Source organism: Cebus imitator, unplaced genomic scaffold, assembly GCF_001604975.1.
Source record: "Cebus imitator isolate Cc_AM_T3 unplaced genomic scaffold, Cebus_imitator-1.0 Scaffold48, whole genome shotgun sequence".
NCBI classification, from domain to species: Eukaryota; Metazoa; Chordata; class Mammalia; order Primates; family Cebidae; genus Cebus; species Cebus imitator.
In genome coordinates, this window is record NW_016107363.1 from 8,769,341 (window position 1) to 8,796,644 (window position 27,304).

Here is a 27,304-nt window from a genome sequence, read left to right on the forward strand (position 1 = left end):
ATGATTTTGCATTCAGGTGCAACTTTAATGCAGAGGTTAATTTTTCGTTATAAAAATAAGACTTCACTTTGTCTTTGTGTGGCAGATAACTGTTGTTCTTCACAGAGCTGACCTGCAGTTGGGTTAGGTTTTACTTAAAATGTGTCTTGGTATTTGGTCAAATTTAGCCTTTTGAGTTCCACAAAATATGAAAGGGATGCACTGGAACATGGTGAAGTCAAGAGCTACTACTTGGCAACTTTCTCAAGTTTCCCATAACTAGGAAGGGGAGACAGTTCAAAGGCAAACCTAGACTACTGAACACAACCCAGTACCCATTGTGAATTTGTGTGAATCCTGGAATTTGGTCAGAGACACTATGAAGTATATGAAGTAGCTGCCACTTCTTTGACTCCAGGGTCTACCTAGGTTTGTTTCATTCGTCTTTGGGATGGTTACTTGTTTGGATTTTACTTAGAATTATTTATTCTCCCAGGATGCTGTGTTCATAGGAAATTTGTGCCAATCCCAGTTTTTCTAGTCGAGCTATTATGATGATGGCTTTTAGGCCTTGAGAATATGCCCCTTCTCCTTTTGTGGCTGTTAAAAACAGTAACAGCACTAACAACAATGCCACCTGCACCACCAGTAACACCCTGTGACAGGAACATCACTACCACACATGAGGGCTCCAGCATTTGATGTGCAATAAACCTGTGAATAGGCATAGTTATCTACATTTTACAGATGAGAAAGCTATGGTTTAGAAAGGATAAGCAAACTGCCCACGGTCCTGCAGCTAGTTGATTGGCAGCTGAGATTTGAACACAAGTTTCTCCCCAAAGCTCTTGCACTGTCTACTCCTCCTTTCTACCTTTACTAAAGATAGCCCATAGGTTCAAATGTTTTTTTCTTTCAACATTTACTTTGGAAATTGTGCACTGAGGTTTGCATTCTAGAATGGGTAGAGGCAGCTCATGAGAGACAGAGTGGCTTATGTGATATTTTTAGAAAGGTACAGAGCTGTACTTAGTGCTAAAAGGCAAGACTCATACTTTCACATGTGTGTGTTGTCATGCCTCCAAATTGGGATCCAAATATGTACATTATAGCCTACACATGCCCTGTTTCTCCCCTGAATTTTAAGTCTTGCTCTGAAGTCTTTTTTAACAGCCTGGTGTGATAACTTGTTCAAACCTGTAAAGGACTGTGTTTTTGATGTACAGTGTGCTTTTACAATACTAGAATTATCCTTTAGCTTACATTTTTTTCTTGGGAAATTTCTTTATCTTCTCATTTTCCAACATGAACCCCCAATATAAAACAACAAATCCCTTTGTCTCATTTAACTATATGCCTTAAATAAGGGGAAAAACTGTGAGTTTTAAGTGATGGTCAAGTTAAATGTTAGCTCTGGATGATATATGGTTGTCACTTAGAAGCAAGTAAGATTTTTTTTGGAAGATGAGAATTCTTTCCCCTTTCCCCCAGACTCTTATCATGATGTATTTGACTCTATATGTTTGACTGAATGGACAGTTGATAATTCTTGCTATTACCCAGGTTAGTTTTTGTGAATCTAACTCCTCAAGTTGAATCAAAAACACTACTGTTTACTGAGCAGCTATTTTGTGTACAGCACCATGTGATGCTTTCAGAAAAACTGAGCTCCAAGTCATTAAGGAGCTAATGGGATGAAGTACATACACCAGGTTATAAAGTGACTTAAGAAGGGCAAAAATCAGCTATAAGGAGTCAAAGGACATCAAATAAGAGAAAGGCATAGAATGCTTTTTGGAGGAGGTAGCATTTGAAGAGAACCTTGAAAAACTGGCATGACTTTGATAAAGGGGAATATGGTTTATAAACTGAGAACTATGAGTCTAGTAAGTATAAAAAGTGTCTTTGGAAGAACAAACCATTCAGTTTGGTTGAGAGAAGACATTGTGAGTTTAAAAGCCCTGAAAGAGCACATTGAACCAATAGAAAAAGAAGGCGGAGAGAAAGAAATAATAAAGATAAAAACTAACATTAAATAGATAGAAAGTAAACATATGCTAGAGAGGAACGCCAAAGCTAAATGCTGATTCTTTGAAGAGATTAACAAAAATGACAAATCCCATTTAGAATCAAGAAGAGTAGAGACAGCACAAATAACCAAAATCAGGGATGAAAGTGGGGCATCACTAAAAATCTTATTAACATTAAAAAATGAGAGGATTTTATTAGCAACTTCATGATAATAAGGTTGAAATTTTAGATAAGTGAAAAAATTCTTTTAAAATCACAACTTGTCAAAACTTGCTTAAGAAGAAATAGAATGTCTGAGTAGTCTTATGTATTAAAGGATATGATTCTATAATTTAAAACCTTACCACCAAACCCAAAATCTAAAAACCCAAGCCAAATAGAAACAATTACAGGCCCAGATGGTTTATTTCAGGAATTGTACCAAATATTTGAAGAAGAAATGAAATCAATCATACAGAAACTCTTCCAGAATAGAAAAAGAGGGAGCATTTCCCATCTTGTTTTATGACGCTGGTGTATGTTTGATATTCATACCCAGCGAATATATTACAAAAAGGAGAATTACAAGCTATCTCCTGAGTAAACACTGATGATACAAAATAGCCTAGTGAATTAAACTCAATAACAAATAAATGACATGACCAAGTTGTGTTTATTTTAGGAATGCAAAATTGAACTAATAGTTGGCTATCAATCATGTTATCCAGCATATAAGCAAGGAAAAGGAGAAAATGAGTATCATTTATAGGCACAGAAAAAGCATTTAACAAATGCAACATCCATCTGTGGCCCTCAAAAATGTTTTTAAGAAAGATAAAAGTAGAGGATTTTTTTAATCTAATAAGATTAGCTACAAGAAAACTACAGCAAATATCATGTTCAATGGTAAAATATTGAAAGCTTTCTCTATGATATAAGGAATAAGACAAGAATGCCAGTTACCATCACTTCTATTTGATAGTGTTACGGACATCCTAGGTATAAGAATTAGAAAGAAAAAAATAAAACAATTTTTATTCACAAGTACCATAATCGTATCTATAGAAAATATCATTGAATCCATTTGTGCAATATTAGATTTGTAAATAAATTTAGCCAAATGGCTGGCCAGTATTTTTAAATGAAACTTATTTCTACATACTAGCTATAAACAATTAGGATATGAAATTTAGAAAATAGTATCATACTGGTGTTAAAAACCCCCAAATATATAAAAGCAAGCCTAACAATGTCTATAAAAGACCTAATTTAAATAAAAAGGTACTAAACATAACTAAATGTATAATAACTAAGACTTTAAACAAGTGAAACAACTGTCATCAGTAGGGTGGATAAAACAGTAGTGGAATATGCATGCAATGAAATGCTATATGGCAATGAGAAGGACCAAGCTATTGCCATATGCAATAGCATAAATGAATACTACCCCAAAATAATTGAAAGAAGCCAGCCACAAAAGAATGTATATAATATATGTTCCCAAAACATGCTGAACTAATTGATAGTGTTAGATGTCTGGATAGTAGTTAATCTGAAGAAGAGAAGGGAAAATGTGAAGGTTGAGAGGGCTAGGAAGGAGGTTTCTGAAGTACAGTTAATATTCTATTATATTTTGTTTTGTGATCTGGTTGGCCCAAGTTTATCATTTATCACAATTTATCATTCTGCAAGCCTATTATTTGGGTACTTTCTTATGTATATTATACTAATATTTTAATTAAAATGTTGCTTTAAAAATAAAGGAAAAATAATTCGTCAATAAAAAGGTAACTAAATTACAAAACTGGGCAAAGGATTTAATTAGACTTTTCTTCACAGAAGACGTACAGATGGCCAATAAGGACATAAAAGGATGCTCAACATCATTTGTCATTAGGGAAATGCAAATCAAAACCACAATTACATACAACTTCTTCCTCACTAGGATGGGTAAAATAAAAAAAGACAATAATGAGTGTTGGGGAGGATATGGAAAAATTAGAACTATCATATGTTGATGGTGGGAACATAAAATGGTCAGCCCAATTTGGAAAACTGTTTAGCAGTTCCTAAAAATGTTAAACATAGAGTTATCACATGACCTAGAAATTTCACTTCTAGGTACACACCCAACAGAATTGGAAACATATGTTCACACAAAAAACTATCCACAAATGTTCATGCTACCATTATTTGTAATAGCTCAAAGCTAAAACAACCCAAATGTCTATCATTTGATAAAGAAACAAAATATGTTATATCTGCATAGTAGAATATTATTCATTGATAAAAAGTAATGAAGTGCTGATATATGCCACAACATGGATGAACCTTTAAAACATTATGCTAAGTGAAAGAAGTCAGTTGGAAAATGCCTTATATTATGTGATACTATTAATATTGAATGTCCAGGATAGGCAAATTAGGGACAGAAAGTAGATTAATGATTGCCAGCAGCTAGGGCTAGGGGGAAGGAGGAAAGAAGAGTTACTGTGAATGGGTATTGGACTTTGGGAACAAAAATGTTCTGGAATTAAATAGTAGTGATGGTTGCACAAACCTCTCTAAATTATATACTTTTAAAAGGGTGATTTTTATGTTGTATGTACTATATCTCATGAAAGCTGTTATTAAAAATAAAAATATTACAAAGGAAATGATCAATAACTTTGATTACTTAAAAACAGAACTATAAAATAACCAATGATGAAGGCTTACAAGAGATCCTTAAGGGCATTCTAGATATGGACACAAAAGGTGATGCCTGCTGTCACAAAAATACACTTAGTTCATAGCCCACAGACCCTATAAAGGAACCACACTCAAAACTACAAAGCAACAAGCTAGTAACTTCATGATAGGATCAAAACCTCACATATCAATATTAACCTTGAATGTAAATAGTCTAAATGCCCTACTTAAAAGGCACAGAGTGGAAAGTTGGATAAAAATAAAAGACTTACCTGTCTGCTGTCTTCAAGAGACCCACATCACATGTAACAACACCCACAGGCTCAAAGTAGACCTGGAGAAAGATCTACCATGCAAATAAAAAACAAAAAAAGGAGCAGAGGTCACTATTCTTATATTGGATAAAACAGACTTTAAACCAACAACAGTTAAAAAAGACAAAGGTATTACACATAATGTTAAAAGATAAAGACTTTTCTGTCTTAAAAATGTATGTACCCAACATTGGAGCACTCAGATTCAAAAACCAGTACTTGTAGACCTAGGAAAATACTTAAGACAGCAACACACAATGATAGTGAGACTTCAGCACCCTACTGTGAGCATTAGACAGATCATTGAGACAGAAAACTAACAAATTCTGGACTTAAATGCAACGCTTGACCAGTTGAACCTAATAGACATCCACAGAATATTACACTCATTAATCACAGAATATACATTCTTCTGACCTGCACGTGGAATGTACTCCAAGATCAACCACATGCTCAGCCATAAAGCAAGTCTCAATAAATTCAGAAAAATTGAAATGATACTCACCATACTCTTGGACCACTGTGGAATAAAAATAGAAATCAATACCAAGAAGATCTCTCAAAAGCACATAATTACATGGAAATTAAACAATTTACTCCTGAATGACTTTTGGGTAAACAATGAAATTAAGGCAGAAATAGAGAAACTATTGAAATACATGAAAACAGAGACACAAGATACCAAAAGCTCTGGGACAGAGCAAAAGCAGTGTTAAGAGGAAAGTTTGTAGTGCTAAATGCCTACCTCAAAAAGTTAGAAAGCTCTCAGATTAATAATCTAACATCACACCTAGAAAAACTAGAGAAATGAGCAAACTAACCCCAAAGCTAGAAGAAGAAAAGAAATAACAAAAATCAGAGCAGAACTGAACAAAACTTAGACCCAAAAATGCATACAAAGAATCAATGAAACTTAAAATTGGTTCTTTGAACAGATAAATTGATAGACCATTAGCTAGATTAAAAAAGTAAAAAAGAAGATCCAAGTAAGTACAATCAGAAATGACAATGGTGACATTACGACTTATCCCACAGAAATACAGAAGATCCTTAGAGACTATTGTGAACACCTATATGCACACAAGCTAAAAAATCTAGAGGAAATGGGTAAATTCCTGGAAACACACACTCTCCCAAGATTGGATGAGGAAGAAATGGAAGCACTGAACAGACCAATATTGAGTTCTGAAATTGAATCAGTAATAACAAACCTACCAATCAAAAAAAAGCCTTGAACCAGATTGATTCACAGTTGAATTCTGTCAGACATACAGAGAGGAGCTGGTACTGGTTCTATTGGAACTATAGCAAAAAGTCAAGGAACATGGATTCCTCCCTAACTCATTCTACAAAGTAAGTATCACCCTGATATCAAAACCTGGCAAAGACACAACAAAAAAAGAAAACTACAAGCCAGTATCCTTGATGAATGTAGCTGCAAAAATCCTCAACAAAATACTATCAAGCCAAATTCAACAACATCAAACAATTAACTCACCACAATCAAGTAGGCTTCATTCTTGGAATGCAAAGTTGGTTCAATATGTGCAAATCAGTAACTGTGATTCACCACATAAACAGAATTAAAAACAAAAACCATATGATCTCAATAGATGTGGAAAAAGCTTTCAATAAAGTCCAACATCCCTTTATGATTAAAAACTCTCAAGAAACTAGGCATTGAAGCAACATACCTCAAAATAATAAGAGCCATCTATGACAAACCCATGACCAACATCATATTGAATGGGCAAAATCTGGATGCATTCCTTTTGAGAAATGGTTGCTCACTCTTATTACTCTTATTCAACATATTACTGGAAGTGCTAGCCAGAGCAATCAGGCAAGACAAAGAAATAAAAGGCAACTAAACAGGAAAAGAAGAGGTCAAGCTATATCTCTTTACTCACAAAATGATTCTATACCTAGAAAACTCTAAAGACTGCCAAATGGCTTTGGGAACTGATAAACAACTTCAGTAAAGTTTGAAAATGCAAAATCAAGGTATAAAAATCAGTAACATTTCTATACACCAATAGTGTTCAAGCTGAAGGCATAATCATGAATACAATCTCATTTATAATAGACACACACACACACACATACACACACACACACAATACCTAGGAATCCATCTAGCCAAGGAGGTGTAAGATTTCTATGAGGAGAACTGCAAAACACTGCTCAAAGAAATCATAGATGACATAAATAAATGGAAAAAAAAATTCCATGTTCATAGATTGGATGAATCATCATTAAAATGGCCATACTGCCCAAAACAATTTGCATATTCAATGCTATTCCTATCAAACTACCAATGTTATTTTTCTCAGAACTAGAAAAAACTTTTCTAAACTTTATATGGAACCAAAAAAGAGCCTGAATAGCTAAAGCCATTGTAGTAGGCTGTCCTCACATTGCTATAAAGAAATATCTGAAGCCGGGTAATCTATAAAGAAAAGAAGTTTAATTGGTCCATGGTTCTGCAGGCTGTACAGGCATGGCAACAACAACTGCTAAACTTCTCATGAGGGCCTCAGGAAGCTTATAGTCATGGCAGAAGGCAAAGCAGGAGCAGGTATATCACATGGCAAGCTGGAGCAAGAGCTGGGAGGAGGCCCCAGACTCTTTCCAACAACCAGATCTCGTGAGAGCTAACGGAGCAATAATAATTCACCTAGCATCAAGGGGATGGTGCTAAACCATTCATGAAGGATCCACTCCCATGATCCAATTACCACCCATAGGCCCCACCTCCAACATTGGGAATCCCATTTCAACACAAGATTTGGAGCAGACAAACATCCAAACCATATAAGCAATCGTAAACAAAAAGAACAAGTCTGGAGGCATCATGTTGCCCAATTTCAAACTGTACTGTAAAGCTACAATAACCAAAATAGCACAGTATTGGTATAAAAACACACAGTCACATAGATCAGTGGAACAAAATAGAGAACTCAGAAAAAAATCCACACGTCTATCACCATCTGATCTTTGAAAAATTGACAAAGATAAGTGATGGGGAACAACTCCCTATTTAATAAATGGTGCTGGGATAACTGGGTAGCCATATGCAGAAGAATGAAACTACACACTTACATTTCACCAAATATAAAACTTAAGATGGATTAAAGATTTAAATATAAGACCTCAAACTATAAGAATCCTAGAAGAAAATCTTGGAAACACCATGCTGGACATTGGCCTTGTGAACGAATTTATGACTAAGTCCTCAAAATCAATTGCAACAAAACCAAAAATTGACAAACGAGACCTAATTAATTAAAGATCTTCTACATGGCTGAAGAAACTATTAGCAGAGGAAACAAGCAATCTACAGAATGGGAGAAAATATTTGCAAACTGCACATCCAGCAAAAGTATATCCAGAATCTATCAGGAACTTACATTGAACAAGCAGAAAAACAAATAACTCCATGAAAAATTAGGCAAAAGTCATGAACAGACACTTCTCAAAAGAAGACATGCAAGTGTCCAACAAACATATCATCAGAGAAAAGCAAATAAAAACCACAGTGAGAAAACCTCTTACACCAGTTAGAATGGCTATTATTAAAAAGTCAAAACACAACAGATGCTAGTGATGTTGTGGAGAAATGGAAATGCTTATATGCTGTTGGTGGGAATGCAAATTAGGTCAGCCTCTGTGGAAAGCAGTTTGGAGATTTCTCAAAGAACTTAAAAGAGTACTATTTGACCCAGCAATCCCATTACCCAAAGGAATATAAATTGTTCTCCCAAAAAGACACACACTCACCCGTTTATCACAACACTATTCACCATAGCAAAGACATGGAATCAACCTAGGTGCCCATTAATGGTGGACTAGATGAAGAAAGTGTAGTATGTATACACCATAGGATACTATACAGCCATAATGAAATTGTGTCCTTTGCAGCAACATGGATGCAGCTGGAGGCCATTATCCTAAGTGAACTAATACAGGAACAGAAAACCAAATACTGCATGTTCTCACTGATAAGTGGGAGTTAAACATTGAGTACTCATGGACATAAAGATGGCAACAATAGAAAGTGGTACTACTAGGGAGCAAGGAGCCAAGGGAACAAGGGTTGGAAAACTAACTGTTGGGTACTATGCTTAGTACGTGGGTGATTGGATCATTTGTACCACAAACCTCAGCATCATTCAGTATACCCAGGTAACAAACCTGTACATATACTCCCTGAATCTAAAATAAAAGTTGAAAAAAATAATAGAATAACCAACTATGAGATGTATTTTTAAGGTTAACAGCAGTTTAGAGGTTTAGTATTCTTAATGTATAAAGAGGTTATATTTATCAATGTAGAATAAAAGCTTGGGGGGAAATGTACTAAAATGTTGACATTTATTCTGGGAAAGAAGATTATAAAGATTTTTTTCCTCTTTTTTCCCCCTGTAATAGTCAATTCTCACATTGCTATAATGAAATACTGATGACTGGCTAATTTATAAATAAAAGAGGTTTAACTGGCTCATGGTTTTGCAGGCTGTAGAGGAAGCATGATGTTGGCATTTGCTTGCCTTCTGGGGAGGTCTCAGGAAACTTATAATTATGGAGGAAGGTGAAGAGGGAGCAGGCACAGTAAGATGGCCAGAGCAGGAGCATGAGGCAGGTGGATGGGGGTGCCACACACTTTTTAATGACCTGATCTCATGAGAATTCATTCACTATTGCGAGGATAGCATCAAGCATATGGTGCTAAATCATTCATGAGAAACTGCCTCCATGATCCAGTCAGCTCCTACCAGGCCCCGCCTCCAACACTGGGGATTACAATTGAACATGAGATTTGGGTGGGGACACAGATCCAAACCATATCACTTCCCTAAATTTTCATGTTTTCAATAATGTGCATTTTTAAAATGTAGACGTGATCAGGATTTATTAAAACAACAAGTTGGTTAAAAGCCATCATAAGAAACTTTGAAAATGCAAGATTTTTAAAATTCTTGTTTTCTTTTGCTAAACTGAGAAGGTTCCAAAAGGGAGAGGATTAGGTTATTTATGGAAACTGAGAATTTTGCGTGCTGTCTGCTGCTTCTCTATGCTTCGGCTTTCCCATCTGGGTAATGGGTTCATGATACCAGCCTGTACGAGTTGTGGTGGGGATTAAAGTGAATTAAGGCAGGGGAAAATCCTGGCACATAATAGATGCTCATGGACTCCTTTGCTTCTCCATCTCTTCCCTTTGAGTCTGGAAATTGAGGTTTATCTGTAAAAAAGAGGTTGTGCATTTGAGCAAGGACCACCAGAGAGAAAGAACTAAATAAGCTTATTTTCAGCAGAGAGACTCATCTCTGAATACACACATAGTTTGCATGTTGGAAAGACTTTAATGGTGTCTTTGAAAGGAGAAAACAGTGAAGAAAAAATGGCAAGTTTAGGAGGTCTATGGCGTAATAAATGACCTAGGAACTTAGCTTTCTGGCTATTGGGCATTTGGCAAGTCACTTGTCCCCACTGGCTCTCACTTTTCTTATCTGGCAAATGAAGGGATTGGACTAACTGTCCTACGTTTAAAATTCTGCCAAGTCTGAGGCTTGATATTTGGCAATTTGGACTCTCAAGGGGCCCTCCTGGGGAGTCTGAATTGACATGACATTCTTGCAAAGTTTAAATCTTAGCTTTGTTTGCTCCATCTTGGCCAGCCCTGCCCAGGCCGGAGCCCCTGCCCTCTCCCTTGTTGGTGCTCAGCTTCCCAGCCTATTGTTTACTTAGGGATTGCAATTTCCTTACTGGCGTGTGCCCCTGCCAGCAGGGTTGAGAAGTCAACCACAGGCCTCATGTGAACTTCCCTTTTCAGGTTTCAGTAATGACAGTATACCAACTGTCACATGCCTCATCCCTGAGGCATGGTCCAGTTTCCACATCCATCAGGCCACATTGGTGACTTGGGGTGGGCTAAATTCCACTGCTGCCTGTCCTTTTTTTTTTTTTTTTTTTTTTCCATGAAACAAACTGGTTGAATGTAGAATGATCTGTGGTATGTTTCAGAGATTCTAAGAGGAGACACCAAACCCAACCAGGAAGTGGGTTAAAAGGAACAAGAGCAAGTTCAGCTTGCTAGAAGGCTAACACAGAGAGCTTCTTCACCTAATCTTTTCCTAAAGAGCACTGAAAGAGAAGTGGAGGGATCAGCTGTCCATCTTTATAGGCTCCCTAAATGTGTTCACTGTGTTGTGAAGTAGTACTGCCTGAATTGCTGGCATTCTCAAGGTGGGCAGCTGGAATTCAAACCCTCTTTCCATTTGGATGTACATGAAAGATGGCATGCAACCCATCGTTGAGGGGACAGCACTGCGCATACAGAGGGACTGTCCTCTCATCTGGAAGCAGTTTCTGAAATTTTTTTCCTCCCTTTCCTCTCTTTCCAACCTCTTTACTCTTTTCTTTTGACCTTGTTCAGTGATCTTTAGAGGCTAAAAGTACTGTGGAAGAAAGAACCAGAACAGCATATGTTCTGTGAAGCTAGTCCCTTCTGAGATTGGCCTGTAGACAGCAAGGTCCCAATATGTGGCCTCCTCTCTCCTATTCAAGGCAGGCTTCTCTATTGAGGGAATGATTCCCGTTTACTCAGGGGAAAACCTTGGGCAAGCCATTTACTATCTGTAGGTCTTCTGACCTGTTAAATGGACGGAACAAATCCTTAATTCATAGGATTATGGGGAAGATTAAATGAAAATTTCCTAGCACAGTGCTTGTGTAAGTAATCAATGCATATCAGCTATTATTTTTTGCCCCCCAAGCTGAGGAGCTTACAAATAAATACAGATTTTTGTGTCCCCCAGTCCCCTAAAAGAGAATGTCCTTGCATGAAACTAAGTCATCAATAGTTTTTTTGCTCACTCTCTAGATGATTTTAATGCAGTTAGTGTTCAGGTTGGCATTGGGGAAGCTTTGTTGTCGTGTGTGTCACAGGCACATAGAAATGACTTTTAATCAGCCAGTGCTCCCTTCCGTACACTGGGCATGTAGAAAACTCTTGACTTTAACTGAAGCAGTCTTCTTTGCAGGACCAATACTCAGTTGAGAGGCACAGGTACAACTACATTGGTTGCTAAAATATTGCAGCACTTCCACAGCTACCTCAAACCCTCAGAGTACCCTTCACCCAACTCCAGCCCTTACCTTGGGGTACCCAAATTCAGCAACTGAAGAGTTAATCCTGGGCCCTGCAGGGACTTCCCAGACCTGGTTCCAGTGCATCAGGAGGTGTCCTTCCTGGGGGGTTCTGGCTTTGTTCCATACTGGTTGTTGAGTGACTTGGCAATCACTCCTGACTCCATGGGATTTAAAACACTGGGGTTCAGTTTCTAATTATGGCAATACAACTCCGATGAAACTGGCCTCATGTCACCAATGACATCTTAACTTTTTTCTTAGTCTTTAGGCTCTTCAAACATTTGACTCCTCTGCCTCCCTGAAACTATTCACTCTTATTTTCTAGGGCTTTTCCATAATTTCCATGATTTTTGGCCCTCTTTCTTTTGGTGATTCTTCTACCCTTTTCTCTATCCTTGATTCTCAACCATGTCTGAGAATTCTTTTACCACTAAGTGATGGTTTTGTTATCTCCACAGTTTTCAACTTCCATTTTGGATCTGGTTTTGTTACTAACTGCCCAAAGCCTGTCTTATTGCCTTTTATTTATGAGTTTATGAATCCCTTTCAGAGTTTAGTATATATTCCTAGCTTGATTCCGAAGACTGGTTATCATTCTGCAGCACCTTCCTTTCATTTCCAACTCCTCTGTAGCTAAACGTGATCTATATTCTTAGAGCAATTCTGTCTTCTTACTCTTCCTTGATATGTACATACTCTGTGTTCATTCTCTTTTTCTTTAAACTTACATTTATTAAATATTATATCCTGGGTACCATGCTGAGTGCTCTGGATTTTGTATGTGTTATTGCTTCTAGCTGGAAAGGATTTCATCTTCTCTGTGATAATATGGTTCTTATTCATCTTCAAACCCCATGTTAGGCTCCTGTGCTTTCTGGAGATTTCTTGACTCTGCTATGGCAGTCTTACCCATTCCTGACTTCTCTATTTATAGACTTACAGAATATTACATATTTTGGCATTATATATATATGTGTATATATATATATGTATATGTATATGTACATGGGTGTGTGTGTGTGTGTGTGTGTATAGTGGGTCTGTTGGGAAGATGCAGTTCCCAAAAGGAAAGGAAGCTGGGCAGACCAAAAAATTAATAGGTATGTGTGCTAGCTAGAAACAGGTGGGACAGTAACATTTATTGAGCGCTACTGTGTGTTAGCTGTTATTCTGGAAGACCTCCATGTATCCACTCATTTAACTCTTGTAGCAAACTGAGGTTATAGGATTAGCAATGTTAGGAACATGCTCAGAAAGTTTAACAGGATGAAATAAAAATGGAAGCTACTATCTTCTACTTGTGTAAGTAACAACTGGGGAATTAGTTGTTACTTATTACATTGTTTTGGGACTTACTACATTGTTTTGGGCTTATGATAATAATGACAACTTTTCACTCTCTTGAGGTAGTCTCTATGATAGGTACTTTGTATGCATTATACCTTACTTGTAATTTTCTTAACATGCCCATGAGCATGGTCTTTCACAGAGGCTGAGTATCCTTTCCCAAATTGTGAAAGCCTGAACTAGGATTTGCATCCAGGTTTGTGACTCTGTAAAGGTCAGATGTTTTACCTTCACTTGTGTCCTGTCTGGATTTCTTTAGATTTAGCTCTTTTTCTTAAAGCTGAGTCCATTAACAACAAGAACAAATTAATATATGAAGATCATAAGTTCAAAGATCACAGTGTCCAGCAAGAATCACTAGAGACGCATCTGCTCATGGGTCCTTAGTAATATGCACAGAGACAGGATGACAGGAAGGATGTATTCCAAGGGCATGGGTTTCATGAAGAATGAGTCAGAAGCAGGCAAATGAGACCAGGGGGAAAAAAACATCAAAGCACCCTAATTGCTTTTAATTTGATCTAGTTCACCCTTTTCTGTGCTAGTACATTTTGCCATAAAGAATTAGATATTATCTAATTCTTCTGTCATCTTCTAATCTAGGTCATCATCTTTTATAGTTTGATAAGGCCCAAGAAGACAAATTTTTTATTTTTTTGGTGTTTGTCCTTTTTCCTAATGTGTCTTAGGCCTAAGTCAGCTTCTTTCTGGAGTGTCTAACTTGGGCTCATATAACCACGGTTATCCCACACAGTAAATCCTTCCAAAGACAGGGCCTTACTCAGATGGCCTGAGACCCAGGTCTGCTCAGTTGTGTTTGCAACTATGACTAGATGAGTTTTAAAAGTTAAGCCGTTAAGAGCCTCTGTGGTATCCAGTAATAATAGTTTCAAATTTTATTCTAAATAAAGTGTAATATAATTATGTAGAGATGTTTCCTGAACATTAGATCACATCTTTTAAAAACCAAATTGGCCCTAACTTTGTTGATCAGTGTCTGTAGACCAATATGTGATCACAGTGAATTCGATGCTCTGTAAAAACCACTTATATCTTCTTTCTTGGCCTGATATTAAAATGAAACCAGTAATTCTCACGGTATTTGAAAGGAAAGCACATTGTGACACTCAGCAATAACATAATTGTTACTTTTTGTGACTAAATGATATTGCTTCTTTTTGATGTTCCACCCACTCACCATTTCAATATTCACAGTTCTTGGAGAGGGACTGAAATCTGTTTCTTGCTGTTTAAGGGGAACATAATGTTTGACATGCACAAAAAGAGTAATAATGGCATCCTGACTGGCAAAGATACTCCAGAAAATTTACTCTCAGGGTTGCTGTACACTTAATGTCAAGTTGAATGGCTCTTGAAACTAGGTTCATGTTTTTCTAAACGTATTTGGAAAATAAAGTGACCCTAGTCTCTTCTGCATTTGTCAGTCTTGTCCCTTGTGTCTTTTGGACATGTGCAGTCATTTAGAACACCCGAATCACCCTAGGATCTTGTGAAAATGTAGATTTGGATTCAGTAGTCCTGAGTTGGGGCCTGAGATCTTGCATGTCGAAAAAGCCCCCAGGTGATGTCAGTGCTGCTGATCTGGTCTGTGACCACACTTTGAGTAGCACAGATCCAGGCTGTACTTCATGTTAGAGAGAGAAGGATGCCCATGGATCTTGTTGAGATCTACTTGGTATCTTACACACCTGGCAAAGTAACTGGTTCCCAATAGATGCCCTATATATTTGTTGAATGAATGAATGAGAGAACTCATTGTCTAAGTTTACTGTCAATCTATAGCATACATGTTCTAGAGAAATCTAGAGATAGTTAAAAAAGAGAGAGAGAGAAGGAAGAAATAAACTTATGTCAATCTTTCCATTCCACTTTCATCTGCATTACTATAACTGCAGCCCTCATGAGCTAGTGCTAGTATTTGTGGCCGGCTTAAACATTAGCAGGTGGGCCCAGTGGGTAAATGGCTTCTGGGGTTCAATTCCAGTGTTTTATTTATTAGTTGCCCATCAAATACCTATTTTGGATTTTTTGGATGATAGATGTAAAATAGTCTTGGGTATGAATCTTTAAGTAGAAGCTATGATCTACAATTTATGCATAAAATTTTTGTAAGTATTATTTTATGAATGTGTAGAAATAAATGATTTAAAAGATACATTGAGTTGAGATCTTTTTATCCTAACTGAAGCAAACATTTTTTAGATGTTTATTTTTTCCCTGAAAATTTTTTTTCCACATCCTTACAATCCATAAGCAAAATATAATAACAAAACGATTTAATGGTTGCCCTATATCAAGACTATTTAAAAAATATTACCTGACAGATGAGGTGTTAAGTTCCAGGAGGGTGGGGGTCCACGTCTTCTTTCACTGATGTTGTGTGAAGTGCTGGGCTTAGAACAGGAGCTCAGTAAACCCTTTTTGAATGACAGAAACTGACAACATGATCTAGATATTCAGCCCTCCTTACTTCATTTTAAATAAGGGGTGATTGTGACAAGCTTTTCCCTGAAGAATCCAAATTATTATTTTGACTCTTCAATTTAGTAATATCACCCAGAGCTTAATGTGATTATTATAGGCCTAAAGTTTTTTCAGGAATTGGCTTCTAGAGGAAGTAACACTGTGATAAAGTTAAATAGAATGTTTTGCTGCAGGGCTTCCCAGAGCCATTCATGCTAATGTGCGTTCAGATTTCCTAAAAAGCATTTCTCAAAGGTACATGACCCTGCAACCCCCCTTTCATGGAGCATTTGCGTTCTGTGAACTTTGGAAAAAGCTACTCTGTGTTATATTTCACTTTCCCTGTCTATAAGGAAGCCACAATGATCTGCTTCTAGAGCTTGTTTATTTGTGAAATATAATCAAGATGTGTGTTTGAAAATCACTACATATATTGTTTAAAAATATCAGTCATAAATAACTTATAAAAAGTTTCAGATGAAGAAAACTTTGGTGATTAGGCAGTAAAATGTTGCTTTACCTTCTGAAACTCCACTTTTCAGGAAGTTATATGTTGATATGTCTTTAAGTTTTTTTTTTTTTTTTTCTCTATTCTAGATTAGTGTGTTGAGTTTCTGAGCCATGTGCATTTAGTATCTCAACATCCATATATCACATTCAGCCATATCAGGACTTGATATGGATTTCCATAGTCCTCCTTATACATATAAGGTTTTAGTCATTTATCTTAATGTTAGAGATTTTTTAAAAAAAGAAAATGACAATATTTCTTTCCTCTGAATTCTTTGGACTGAGGCAGTTGGAAAAAAAAGCGGTAGACATGGCAGCCATTTTGCTTGCTTTTAATTTTCCTGCTTATATTTCCTCAGTCCTTCTCTGGCTTGGCATTTTGAATATCTTCTTGGGCACAACCCCAAACCATCTGATATATCTGTATTTTTTGTATCGGTTCTTTGAATCCTAATGATATTTTCCTACCTACTTTTCTCGTGCTTATGATGTGAGGCATGAGTTCCGTTGCCCTTTAAATTGACTTTTTATATAAGAACAGGAATATAGCTGGGCACAATGGCTTACACCTGTAATCCCAGCACTTCGGGAGGCTGAGGTGGGTGGATCACTCGAAGTCAGGAGTTTGAGACTAGCCTGGCCAACATGGTGAAACCTCGTCACTACTAAAAATACAAAAATTAGCTGGATGTGGTGGCACAGACTGGTAATCCCAGCTACTTGGGAGGCTAAGGCATGAGATGACTTGAACCTGGAAGGTGGAGTCTGCAGTGAGCCAAGATCGCACCACTGCACTCCAGCTTGGGCAACAGAGTGAGAGAAGAAAGAAGTTTGTGAGGAAAAAGAAGGGTGTTGCTTAATTTGAGAAAATTAATAAAAGTAAAAAAGGTTTTCAAAATATGTTTCACCATTTGGTGAAATTTTAACTTAGATGTCAAGAAGCTTTGCTGTATTAAGAAACTTTCTATCTTAATCCAGTTCTGATCTTTCTTTAGCAGTATGTAATTCTTGTATCCAGTGAAAGTTCCTTCTAAGCCATTTATTTAGAAGTTGGCAGTTGAAGTCCTTGCTCACTAAAGCCTCAGGAGTTTACTGAGAGGAAAACTGAGCCTTGTGAGGAAGCAGAGTCATCTCTTCTTGCCTCCATGATTGGGAGTTGGAATTCTACCAAGTATTATGAAAAAATTAAGGTCTAAGATGTGAAGACTTCAAAGTGTGTTGTGCCACACACACATGCTACAAATATATTTACCTAGGTATATATGTATACATACATACATGTTAATATGGTCACTTAGATTTGAGTTTAGATACATACATGTTAATATGGTCACTTAGATTCAGGATTTCCTAGAAAATCCTAGGAAATTTTATATAGGAAGAGGTGGGATATTAGCCCTTACCTTCACACTTACTTTACAGTTCAGTTCTTATAAAGATTGTACTTAGCTATGTGTAAACTCTTAAATATTACACTCAGGTATTTGTAAATCTTATCAACAGCCAATTTGTATCTCAATAGCAGAAATCTATATCATACTGATTACAGTTTTAATTGAAATATCTTTTTGTATGTTTTAAGGTGAAAATATCTTAAGGCTTTCATAGGAATGAATACAAATGTTAATAGTAAGTATATCTGAGTGGTGGGATTATGAATAATCATAATTATCTATATAGCTTTTCAATTTTTGTATATTGAGTCTTTCTTGATTTTATAGCCTGAAGCATGTTGATTTGAAATGACTCTTATTTATTTGGAGAGTCTCTTATCAACTTCCAGAAATTGTTTTTCTATAGCACTTCCATTATTATCTTTCTTTTTATCTACAAAGTTCTCATAGAGACCCAAGTAAGTCTCTAAGTATCACTCCCTATATTTGTGAGCTTGGCTGTCTTAGCAAAGTACCATAGACTGGTTGGCTTCAGTAATGGAGATTTGTTTTTCTCACAGTTCTCTGGAGGCTAGAAGGCTGAGATTAGGGTGCCAGCATGATAAGGGTCTGGTGAGGACTCTCTTCCTGGCTTGTAGATAGCTGCATTCTTCCTATGTCATTTCTTGGTGGAGAGAGAATGAGCAGGCTCCCTGGTGTCTCTTCTTATAAGGGCTCTAATCCCATTACCAGGGCCCTACTCTCCTAGCCTCATCTAGTCCTAATTACCTACTAAAGGCCCCATCTCTAAATACTATCGCATTGAGGGCTAGAGTTTCAACATACACATTTTTGGGAAGCACAACATTCAGTCCATAACACTTTTTAAAATTTAAACTGGTAGCATACAAGATTTCCAGAAATGGCATCTAAATAGAAAAATACTAGCCGAATATACATAAAAACATTAATGATAGTTATTTCTAGACAGTAAGATTAGAGGAGGTTTTCTTCATTTTCTGTGAATTCAAAGTATATTGCTTTTACAACTGAAAAATAAAATAGGTATTATTTTTAAAGGAAAATGAAATACTATGGAATGTTCCATTTCCTAATAATCTTGGAATTTTGAAAATCTTTTTATTTCATCTCTTGATGTTTTTCTGAGAATTAATAAAAGTGTCTACAGAACTTAGAGTACTCACTTCTTGGCACATAATAGAGCTGCATAAATTTGCTTCTCCTCTTTTTCCTCCTTTTAACATGATGACAATGTTAATAACAATGGTAATTATTACATTTCCATAGGAGATATGCCATTGGGCATATAATATAGGAAAATAAAGTAGACAATAGCCATAAAGTCAGGACAAACACATTTGTTGCAAAGTGTTTAAAAATGAGTAACTTATAAATAGAATAGCCTATTAATTGTCTTTACTTTTAGAATTCTGAGTCTTTTTGATTCTGAGAAAATGAATTGTTTTAAAAAATTGGTAGATTGTTCTGTGTTAGCATTCAGTGACAAATTTAATATGAGCTCCTTAACTCTGTGCGATAAAATGGTGGGCAGATGTGACACTGAGAAAACCTGAAGTCAGTTTTTCATGTGTCATACTTTCATTCCAAAGACCAATTGAAGCCTAATACTGTTATGGAAAAATTTTTGCCATTTTTTTTTGTTGTTTTGGTTCCCCTATGAGAGCTCTCTCTTCACTACTTTCTAATGCATTGTTTCTCTTGCTCTATCTTGTGTATAGAGCCTGTCATTGGTAACTTTTCCCAATTAATTCCACATCTGAGTGTAATATTTCTAGTTGCTAGCTCCATAAATCAATAGGTTGAAATGCCCTGCAAGGTAGTCATGTGTTTTGTAACATAGGGACCTGACTGCTCGCCAAATGAATTATGACATTGTGATGTATTATTTCCAATCACTATAAATTTTCAATATTTAGTGTATCAGTCATACTAAGTCAAGATTCAGTTATTTAGTTTCACTTATGTCTGTATTTTAGATGAGAATCCTTTTTCCCATTAGTAGATTTGAATTTCTTTCTCTCTCAGAGTCAAATTCCAAGCATACCTTACAAAAATCAGCCATAAAATATACACATAAACTATTTTTGTGTTTATAAGTGGATTCAAAAATGTACACTAGTAAACTGTATCCCAAATTAAAAGCTGTTCACTTACATGGTGTTCTGTTTTGTTTTTTAACACTTAGATTACTTTTATCACCGTTGCTTTGGTAATTTGATTCCCAGATATTAGACAAACATATTTAGGTAATTCTCTGTATTGTATTTACACATGATCTTGATTGGGAGCTTAAACCATCCTCTCACAAATGATCCTCAACTGTGAACAAAGTAAATTGTCCTGAATTTGGGGCTGTATCTACACCATGGTTAGTGTTTAGCAGCACTACCAAAATTACTTTCTTAAATTCTGTTTTCATGATCTTAAAAATAATTTTTATTCTTTATTTTTATTTTTCTTTTCTTCTTTACCAACAGGACACAAAAATCGCTTCATTGGAGCGAAACATAAGGGATCTTGAGGATGAGATCCAGATGTTAAAAGCCAATGGTGTGCTGAACACTGAGGACCGTGAAGAAGAGATCAAACAAATTGAGGTTTACAAAAGTCACTCCAAGTTTATGAAGACCAAGGTACGGTCCAGGGTTATAAACTTTTATGTTCTTAATGTGACTAGAAAGTTACAGTCTACATACATACTTTTTTCGAATACTCATATAATATGCTTTATGTGATATTATTTAATATATGGACAAAAAAGGAGAATGCGTAAGATTTTTGTTTCAGACATATAGCTTCCAAAAAGCAATCAGGGAAAGCCTTTGGTGGAATTTCTCCTTACTGAGAGGTTCAGGCTTTAATTAGGAATTCCTTTGGTGTTCCTCTTTCTTGGGAATTAACATATTTATAGTCCACTCTCTTCCAAATTTCCACCATCGTTATAAGTTTGCTATTTTTTTGAAGTTGCTATCGTTGCCAAATTTCTTGCTTCTCTTAGAAGGTGATTGTCTCAAAATATATTGTTACTATAAGCCAATTTAACTCATTTAAATGTTATTAGGTTGGGAGGCAGTGGTGGGCAGATCAGCTGAGGTCAGGAGTGTAAGACCAGCCTGGCTAACATGGTGAAATCCTGTCTCTACAAAAAATACAAAAATCAGCTGGGCATGGATCTCGGCTGCTTAGAAGACTGAGGCAGGAGAATCACTTGAACTCGGGAGATGGAGGTTGCAGTGAGTCAAGATCATACCACTGCACTCCAGCCTGGGAGACAGAGCAAGACTATATTTTAAAAAGAAAAAAAAAGTTATTAAGCTCTTTTGGTTTTAGCATAGCATTTAAGACATAAATAGTTTTGAGTCCCAATGCTGCCATTTAGTTAAATCATTAAACTTCCCTAAGCCTCAGTTTCTTTATCCATGAAATAGGGCTAAGAAAAATACCTACATCATTGGGTTGGTCTGATGATTCCAAGAGATTTTCATTTAAAGCCCTTAGTCCCTTGTCTGATCTCTAGAAAGTATCTGTTAAATGTCAGGCATTGTTCTTGATAATAGTATTAATATTATTATTGTTATCTATTGCTATGGAATCTTTATAAAATATTTTTGAGTAACCTGCTCCATTAGTTTATATTGTTATTGTCAGTTTTAAAGATTTTGACTAGTATTTTTCAAAAATAAACTTGGGGCTTTAAATGGACCAAGCACCTGAGTATCTATTATTTTCACATATGCATAATTATTAAATTTATGAATAGCCCAAATAGGTCTTTTGAGACTGAAATACTTTTATCTCTTCCTCTGTTTAAATCATTTTCCTTCTGAAATTAATAACCATATCAATTAAAAAGTTTTTTTTTTCTTTTTTTTTCTACCACTTGCTCTTAAATATGCCTGTTCTCTTGTTCTAGGTTTTAATCTTGTTTGTTGCTTTATGAAGTGCAGCAGAGTTAGAGTAATGCAAACCTCTGTGAGAAAGCAGTGGGAGAGGAGAGAAAAATGTTTAAATGATTTTTATCAGTTGTGAAATATGTGCATACTCCTTGCTGAGTTTGCAAGTTATAGGGAGGAAATAATGATATCTATCTAGCGTTTACTTAACCACGACTTGTGTGTGTGTGTGTGTGTGTGTGTGTGTGTGCGTGCTTGCATGCATGTATGTTTCCTTAAGGAAAAAACACAAAACTGCTTACTTCTGTCAAGTTTCCATCTCTCACTAGATGTTGAGATTGTGCTGAAAATGTGGATCAAGGTGTTGAGATATGAGGGGACTGTCCAGTGGATTTGAATGAAACCAGGGACTGCCTCAAAATGCAGAATGAGTTTCCCTGCTCAGTCCGTCCTTCTGGTTTGTTTCTTGCAGTCCCTCTTTCTCAGAGAGTTGAGCCAAGGTTCGGCAGTCACAGTACTAGGGTGACCTGCAGACAGTGCCCAAATCATTCTGGGAATGAAGACCAGAGGCACAGATATGAGTGAACTCAAGAAGTTTGGGGGAAATTATTGTTTTGGCTTAAACTTTTCCTTCTGACTCTGTTATTCCACAATGGGAGATTGTTCAAGCCACTTCTACAGCTGAAAATGTCATGAAATTTGTAAACTCTGCCCCTCATCATGGACGCTGTCCAGGTGAATAAAACATTTATATGATCTTCAGCAAGTCATGACCTTTATTAGCCCACATTTGTCTGAGAGACCATCAATCCTTGAGTTAGATTTAACTTTTAATGGCTAGTTATTTTTAATGGTTCCAAAAGTGGTCAGGTCAGAAGAATGTTTGAGGAAAGTAGTGGAGTGAGGTGGAAAGAGTGCAGACTGAAGACAAAAGCAGACTCTAGCAAGTCTCCAGCCTCCCTTTGCCAGCTGCATAGGGAGTGACTTGAGGAGTGACCAAAGTCACTCGACCGCACTTTCTTCTATAAAATAGGGGCAATAGTACCAACCTCACAGGATGGTTCAGATGGACTAAATGAAGATTAAAATGAAATATTGTGGTTAAAGTATGTGGCTCAAAAAAGTAGCTTATAATTATAAATATTATTATTGAAGTACTATAACCAAATAGTAAGTGTTATGTTTAACTTGACTAATGGGAAAATAGATTTCTAAGAAATACAAATAAAAAGAATTCTTAGAATGTTATGCACCTACCCCTTTTACTGTTAAAAAATAGCTAAAATGTACTAGTGAGGGTCAGTTTTTAATATTTTCTCCATTGAAAGAATGTTCTTATTGGATTGAACTATAACATTTATTGCTAATGTTTCCTATCATTAATTACTTATTTTTCTTAATTCCTTTACTTGGTTTTTTTGTTTGTTTTGAGATGGGTCTCACTCTGTCACCCAGGCTGGAGTGCAGTGGTGTGATATTGGCTCATTGCAGCCTCCACCTCCCTGGTTCAAGCAATTCTCCCACCCCAGCTTCCTGAATAGCTGGGATTACAGGTGCACATGACCACACCAGCTAATTTTTGTATTTTTTTGGTATAGATTGGGTTTTATCATGTTGGTCAGGCTGGTCTTGTACTCCTGAGCTCAAGTGATCTGCCTGCCTCAGCCTCCCAAAGTGCTGCAATTACAGATGTGAGCCACCACACTCAGCCCAATTCTCCTACTTTGAGTGATGAGTGTGATTCCTCATTTAAGCCTGGGAATGCTGCTTGCATTACTTATTAAAATGAATAAATCATGTAGATTGGAGGGAAAGTATTTTAAATAGGCTTGTGGAAGGAGGTACACTTCCATGTTGATCCAGAGCAGGTAGTTGGAATTGGTAGGGCCTCTTGAAAGCTCTGTTGTTAAATTAAATAGCAATGAATGCCTGAATTGCTTTTACAAATGTGATATCATAGAAAAACCATGATATAATATTTTTGGAAAGGTGGAAGGTGGGTTGCAAAACTCAGCTTGTGTGAAGGCAGGAATACTAAACATAGTCAGCCAGGGTAGAAATCCTGTCATCTTGGAAGTCCTTTGGCACCTGAACATTGTCTCTGAGAACTGAGCCTCTGGGAGATCTCAGATGTGCAACTCTCCCATGTTGGAAACTCCAATTCCTACCCAACACTGAAGGGTTAGAGGAATCAAACTGTGAGAGCTGAATCTCAGAGGCCATGGAAAGCATGAATTACTTTCAGGAGCTCTATGAAGCCTCAGAGAATGGAACATACCAAATACATAATTGTTTTTCTGGTAGGGAAAGAATAATGGCATTTCCTTTCTATACAAGGCTTTGTTCCTAGTCTAACACATTTTTCATCTACTCATTCCAGTATTTCTATATTAGCTGCTCCCTCTGTTTCCAGTGTTTGCCAGAGACGCTGATCTGCTGTCTTAGATCTCCTCCTTTATTCTGAATTTGTAACACATTTTCTTATAAACCTCTGATAGATTACAAACCTCATAACCCAAACTGCGTGATAGTAAGCATATCACTTTCTAGACATGAGAGCCATATCTGTAGTGAAAAAGAAGCTGTTTTCCTTGGCAGACTGTTTTTTTCAGGGTGTAGGTTGTGTCATAGATGGAAGTGGGGGAAGAATTTTCAGACGGGATGAAGTGTGCCTGATGTCCACATGGACTTCATATAAAGCATGTGATGTAATTCCTATTGGCTTTTCTTCTGGCCATCACAGAGACAGACCTTCCCTGGCCTCAGTTCTCATGTATGTTCGATTGCATCACTTTCCATTTTTATGGAATTTATGGCTGTAAAAGAAGCAAAAGGCATATTTTTATGGGAAAATATGATTTTTTTTACCCTGTAACTATATTCCCCTTAGAAAAGCCTTTTTGTGTTATTGTCTGTATAAATATTTATTTAAAATTTGCCTTATGGCAGCAATATCTGAAAGCTATTTAGAGTCACTGCCTATTTAATATTTATAGACTGAAATAGTTTTATCATTATCAATCTACTTTTATTGAATAAAGGAGGTATATGTAGAACCTGCCATGCCCTTCCTCCTGACTAAACCCCATTCTCTATATCCAGTTTATTTCCTTTACATTTCCCTCTCAATATCCCAACCTCCCCACCCCCCCCACTAGCTTTCTACTGTGGTATTTGTGGAAGTTAGCACAAATCAGCTTTTTAACTATAAACATCATCTTTGCTTAGGTGTGTAGAACTGAAAGTTTTTGAGGGTTAATTTCAGATGAATCAGTTTCATATGTGGAATCAACTATAAACTGTGCTGTCAAATACAACTGGATACGATTTGGGGCCATGCCCCCAACCCTGAAAAGAGTGCTGATCATGTTGATCTTAACAGATTTTAATGTCTTTTATCATTTTAAGTAATCCTAATTCTGATTTTTCCTCTTTTTATTTATACTGTATTCTCGTTACATCTCAGAGAGAACTTCTTATTTTTGTTCCACATAAAAATGACTACAGACTCATGATTCATTAAGTTATAAAGAAATAATGTGTTTCAGAAACTGCACATACCTGAGCAGTGCTCACTTTCTCACATATAACTGGGGCACATTGATAAGCAGTCATGGTTTTTTCCCAGTGAATCTTTATGCATACTCAGAAGCCTTCTCAAGACCATTTTTTGTTTAGCCACACCAATCCTTTAGATCTGGCTAGCAAGATGAAGCTTGTTTGTTCCCTGATGTAGTCTGACTTCTTGCAAATGGAATTTCCATTCATATAAACCTTTTTACTAAGTTGTGCAACCTGAACCCTTCTGAACATGGGAGTCTCACTCCTGTTCCTGGTCACCTGATGTTGTCAGTAGCTTGTTATTGTTTATGTCAGTTTTCTTGCTGAAAACAACAAAAAATGCTGAATGAAATATATTTTTTAAACATACGTTTTAAAATGTACATGAGCTCTTGAGTAAGAAAGAACCTCAAGGGTCAGAGCTAAGCCATAGCAGGGAGCTTGTATGATAAGTAGAGTATGGGTTATGTATTAGTCTGTTCTCATTCTGCTACTAAAGACACACCCAAGACTGGATAATTTATAAAGGAAGGAGGTTTAATGAATTCACAGTTCTACATGGCTGGGGAGGCCTCACAATCATGGCAGAAGGCAAATGAGAAGCAAAGTCATGTCTTACATGGCAGCAGGCAAGAGAGTGTATGCAGGGGAACTGCCCTTTATAAAACGATCAGATCTCATGAGACTTATCCACTATCATGAGAACAGCATGGGAAAGACGTGCCCTGCCCCTGTGATTCAATTACCTCCTGCTGGGTCCCTCCCATGACACGTGGGAATTATGGGAGCTACAATTCAAGATGAGATTTGGGTGGGGTCACAACTAAACCATATCAGGTTATTTATTTTTGTTGGCAATTTTTAGATAGATGAACTTGAGCCCTGGTTTTCATAGCCACAAGGACATCGAAGAAAAAAGACAGAAGTCTGGACCTACTCAAGATGAGGCATAGTAGGAACCTTACTACCACCACCAAATAAAGCTGGGATTCCAGACACCTATACTGCTACTGCAGAGGCAAACTAAGAATAACCTTACCATATTTCCCCCTCCTCGCACTTAGGGGACTCCAGGGAAAATTTTCTGTTTTAAAGCTTTGAGTCAAGTAAAAGATGAAAAATTGTCCTCAGAATCCATAACCACAGCCGGCTCTTGCATGGATGTGATGTGCAAGATGATCTAAAAACTTCAGATAGAGAATGTAGCTACATTCTTGGTTGATAGGGCTCCCAGCTATTGGCAGAGGCAAATTCTCTAAGGGACCACATAGGCCGTAAAGCATTTTTCCAGGTAAAGTTCCCGAAAAATCCCAGTACACAGTACAAAAAAAGAGAGAAAAATCACAAAACCTGAAAGAAAACAGGCCACATAAGTGATAGCCAGTAGAAAGCATAAATAGCAGAATCAGAAAGCAAAGACTTCAAAAGTTCAAATTATAAGAAAAAGACTATGAAATATTAAGTGTGTTTAATATGTTCAAATAAATAACAGATTAAAAATATGAATAAAGAGCAAGAGACTATAAGAAACCAAGCAAATTTAAAGAAAACCAAATTAAGCCTTATAGTCTGAAGGCTTATCCTAGGAATGAAACAAGGCTGAAAATTAGTGTGATAAGCGTCCAACTTAAAAAGTTAGGAAAAGAAAATAGAAAAATAGAATAAGTGCAAAGAAAGTAGAAGGAAAGAAATATTTAAAAATAGCAGACATGGATGAAACAGAAAGTAAAAGTGTAATTGCATAATCAATATAGCCAATTTGACTCCTTGATACTTAACTTGACATGCCTCTACTGAGATTCATCAGGAAAAAGACTAGTTAAAGCTAAAATAAAACTTTAAAAAAGTGGAGGTTAATAATGTAGAATATTAGAATGAAAAGCAAGACATAATCATAGATACTATTTATATAAAGATAAGTGGGTTTTATAAAAATTTCCTGCAAATA

The 27,304-nt window shown here is 36.5% G+C and overlaps 1 protein-coding gene across 1 annotated transcript in view; it reads left to right on the forward strand.

Annotated features, from left to right (window-relative positions):
* Window positions 1-27,304, forward strand: part of ERC2 (ELKS/RAB6-interacting/CAST family member 2) — a gene marked incomplete at its 3' end in the record, with an annotated part of 493,154 nt that overhangs the window by 298,897 nt on the left and 166,953 nt on the right. Inside the window, exon 6 of the mRNA XM_037738120.1 lies at window positions 20,380-20,535. Coding sequence (XP_037594048.1) covers window positions 20,380-20,535 — 156 coding nt within the window. The remainder of the gene's footprint in view (window positions 1-20,379; window positions 20,536-27,304) is intronic.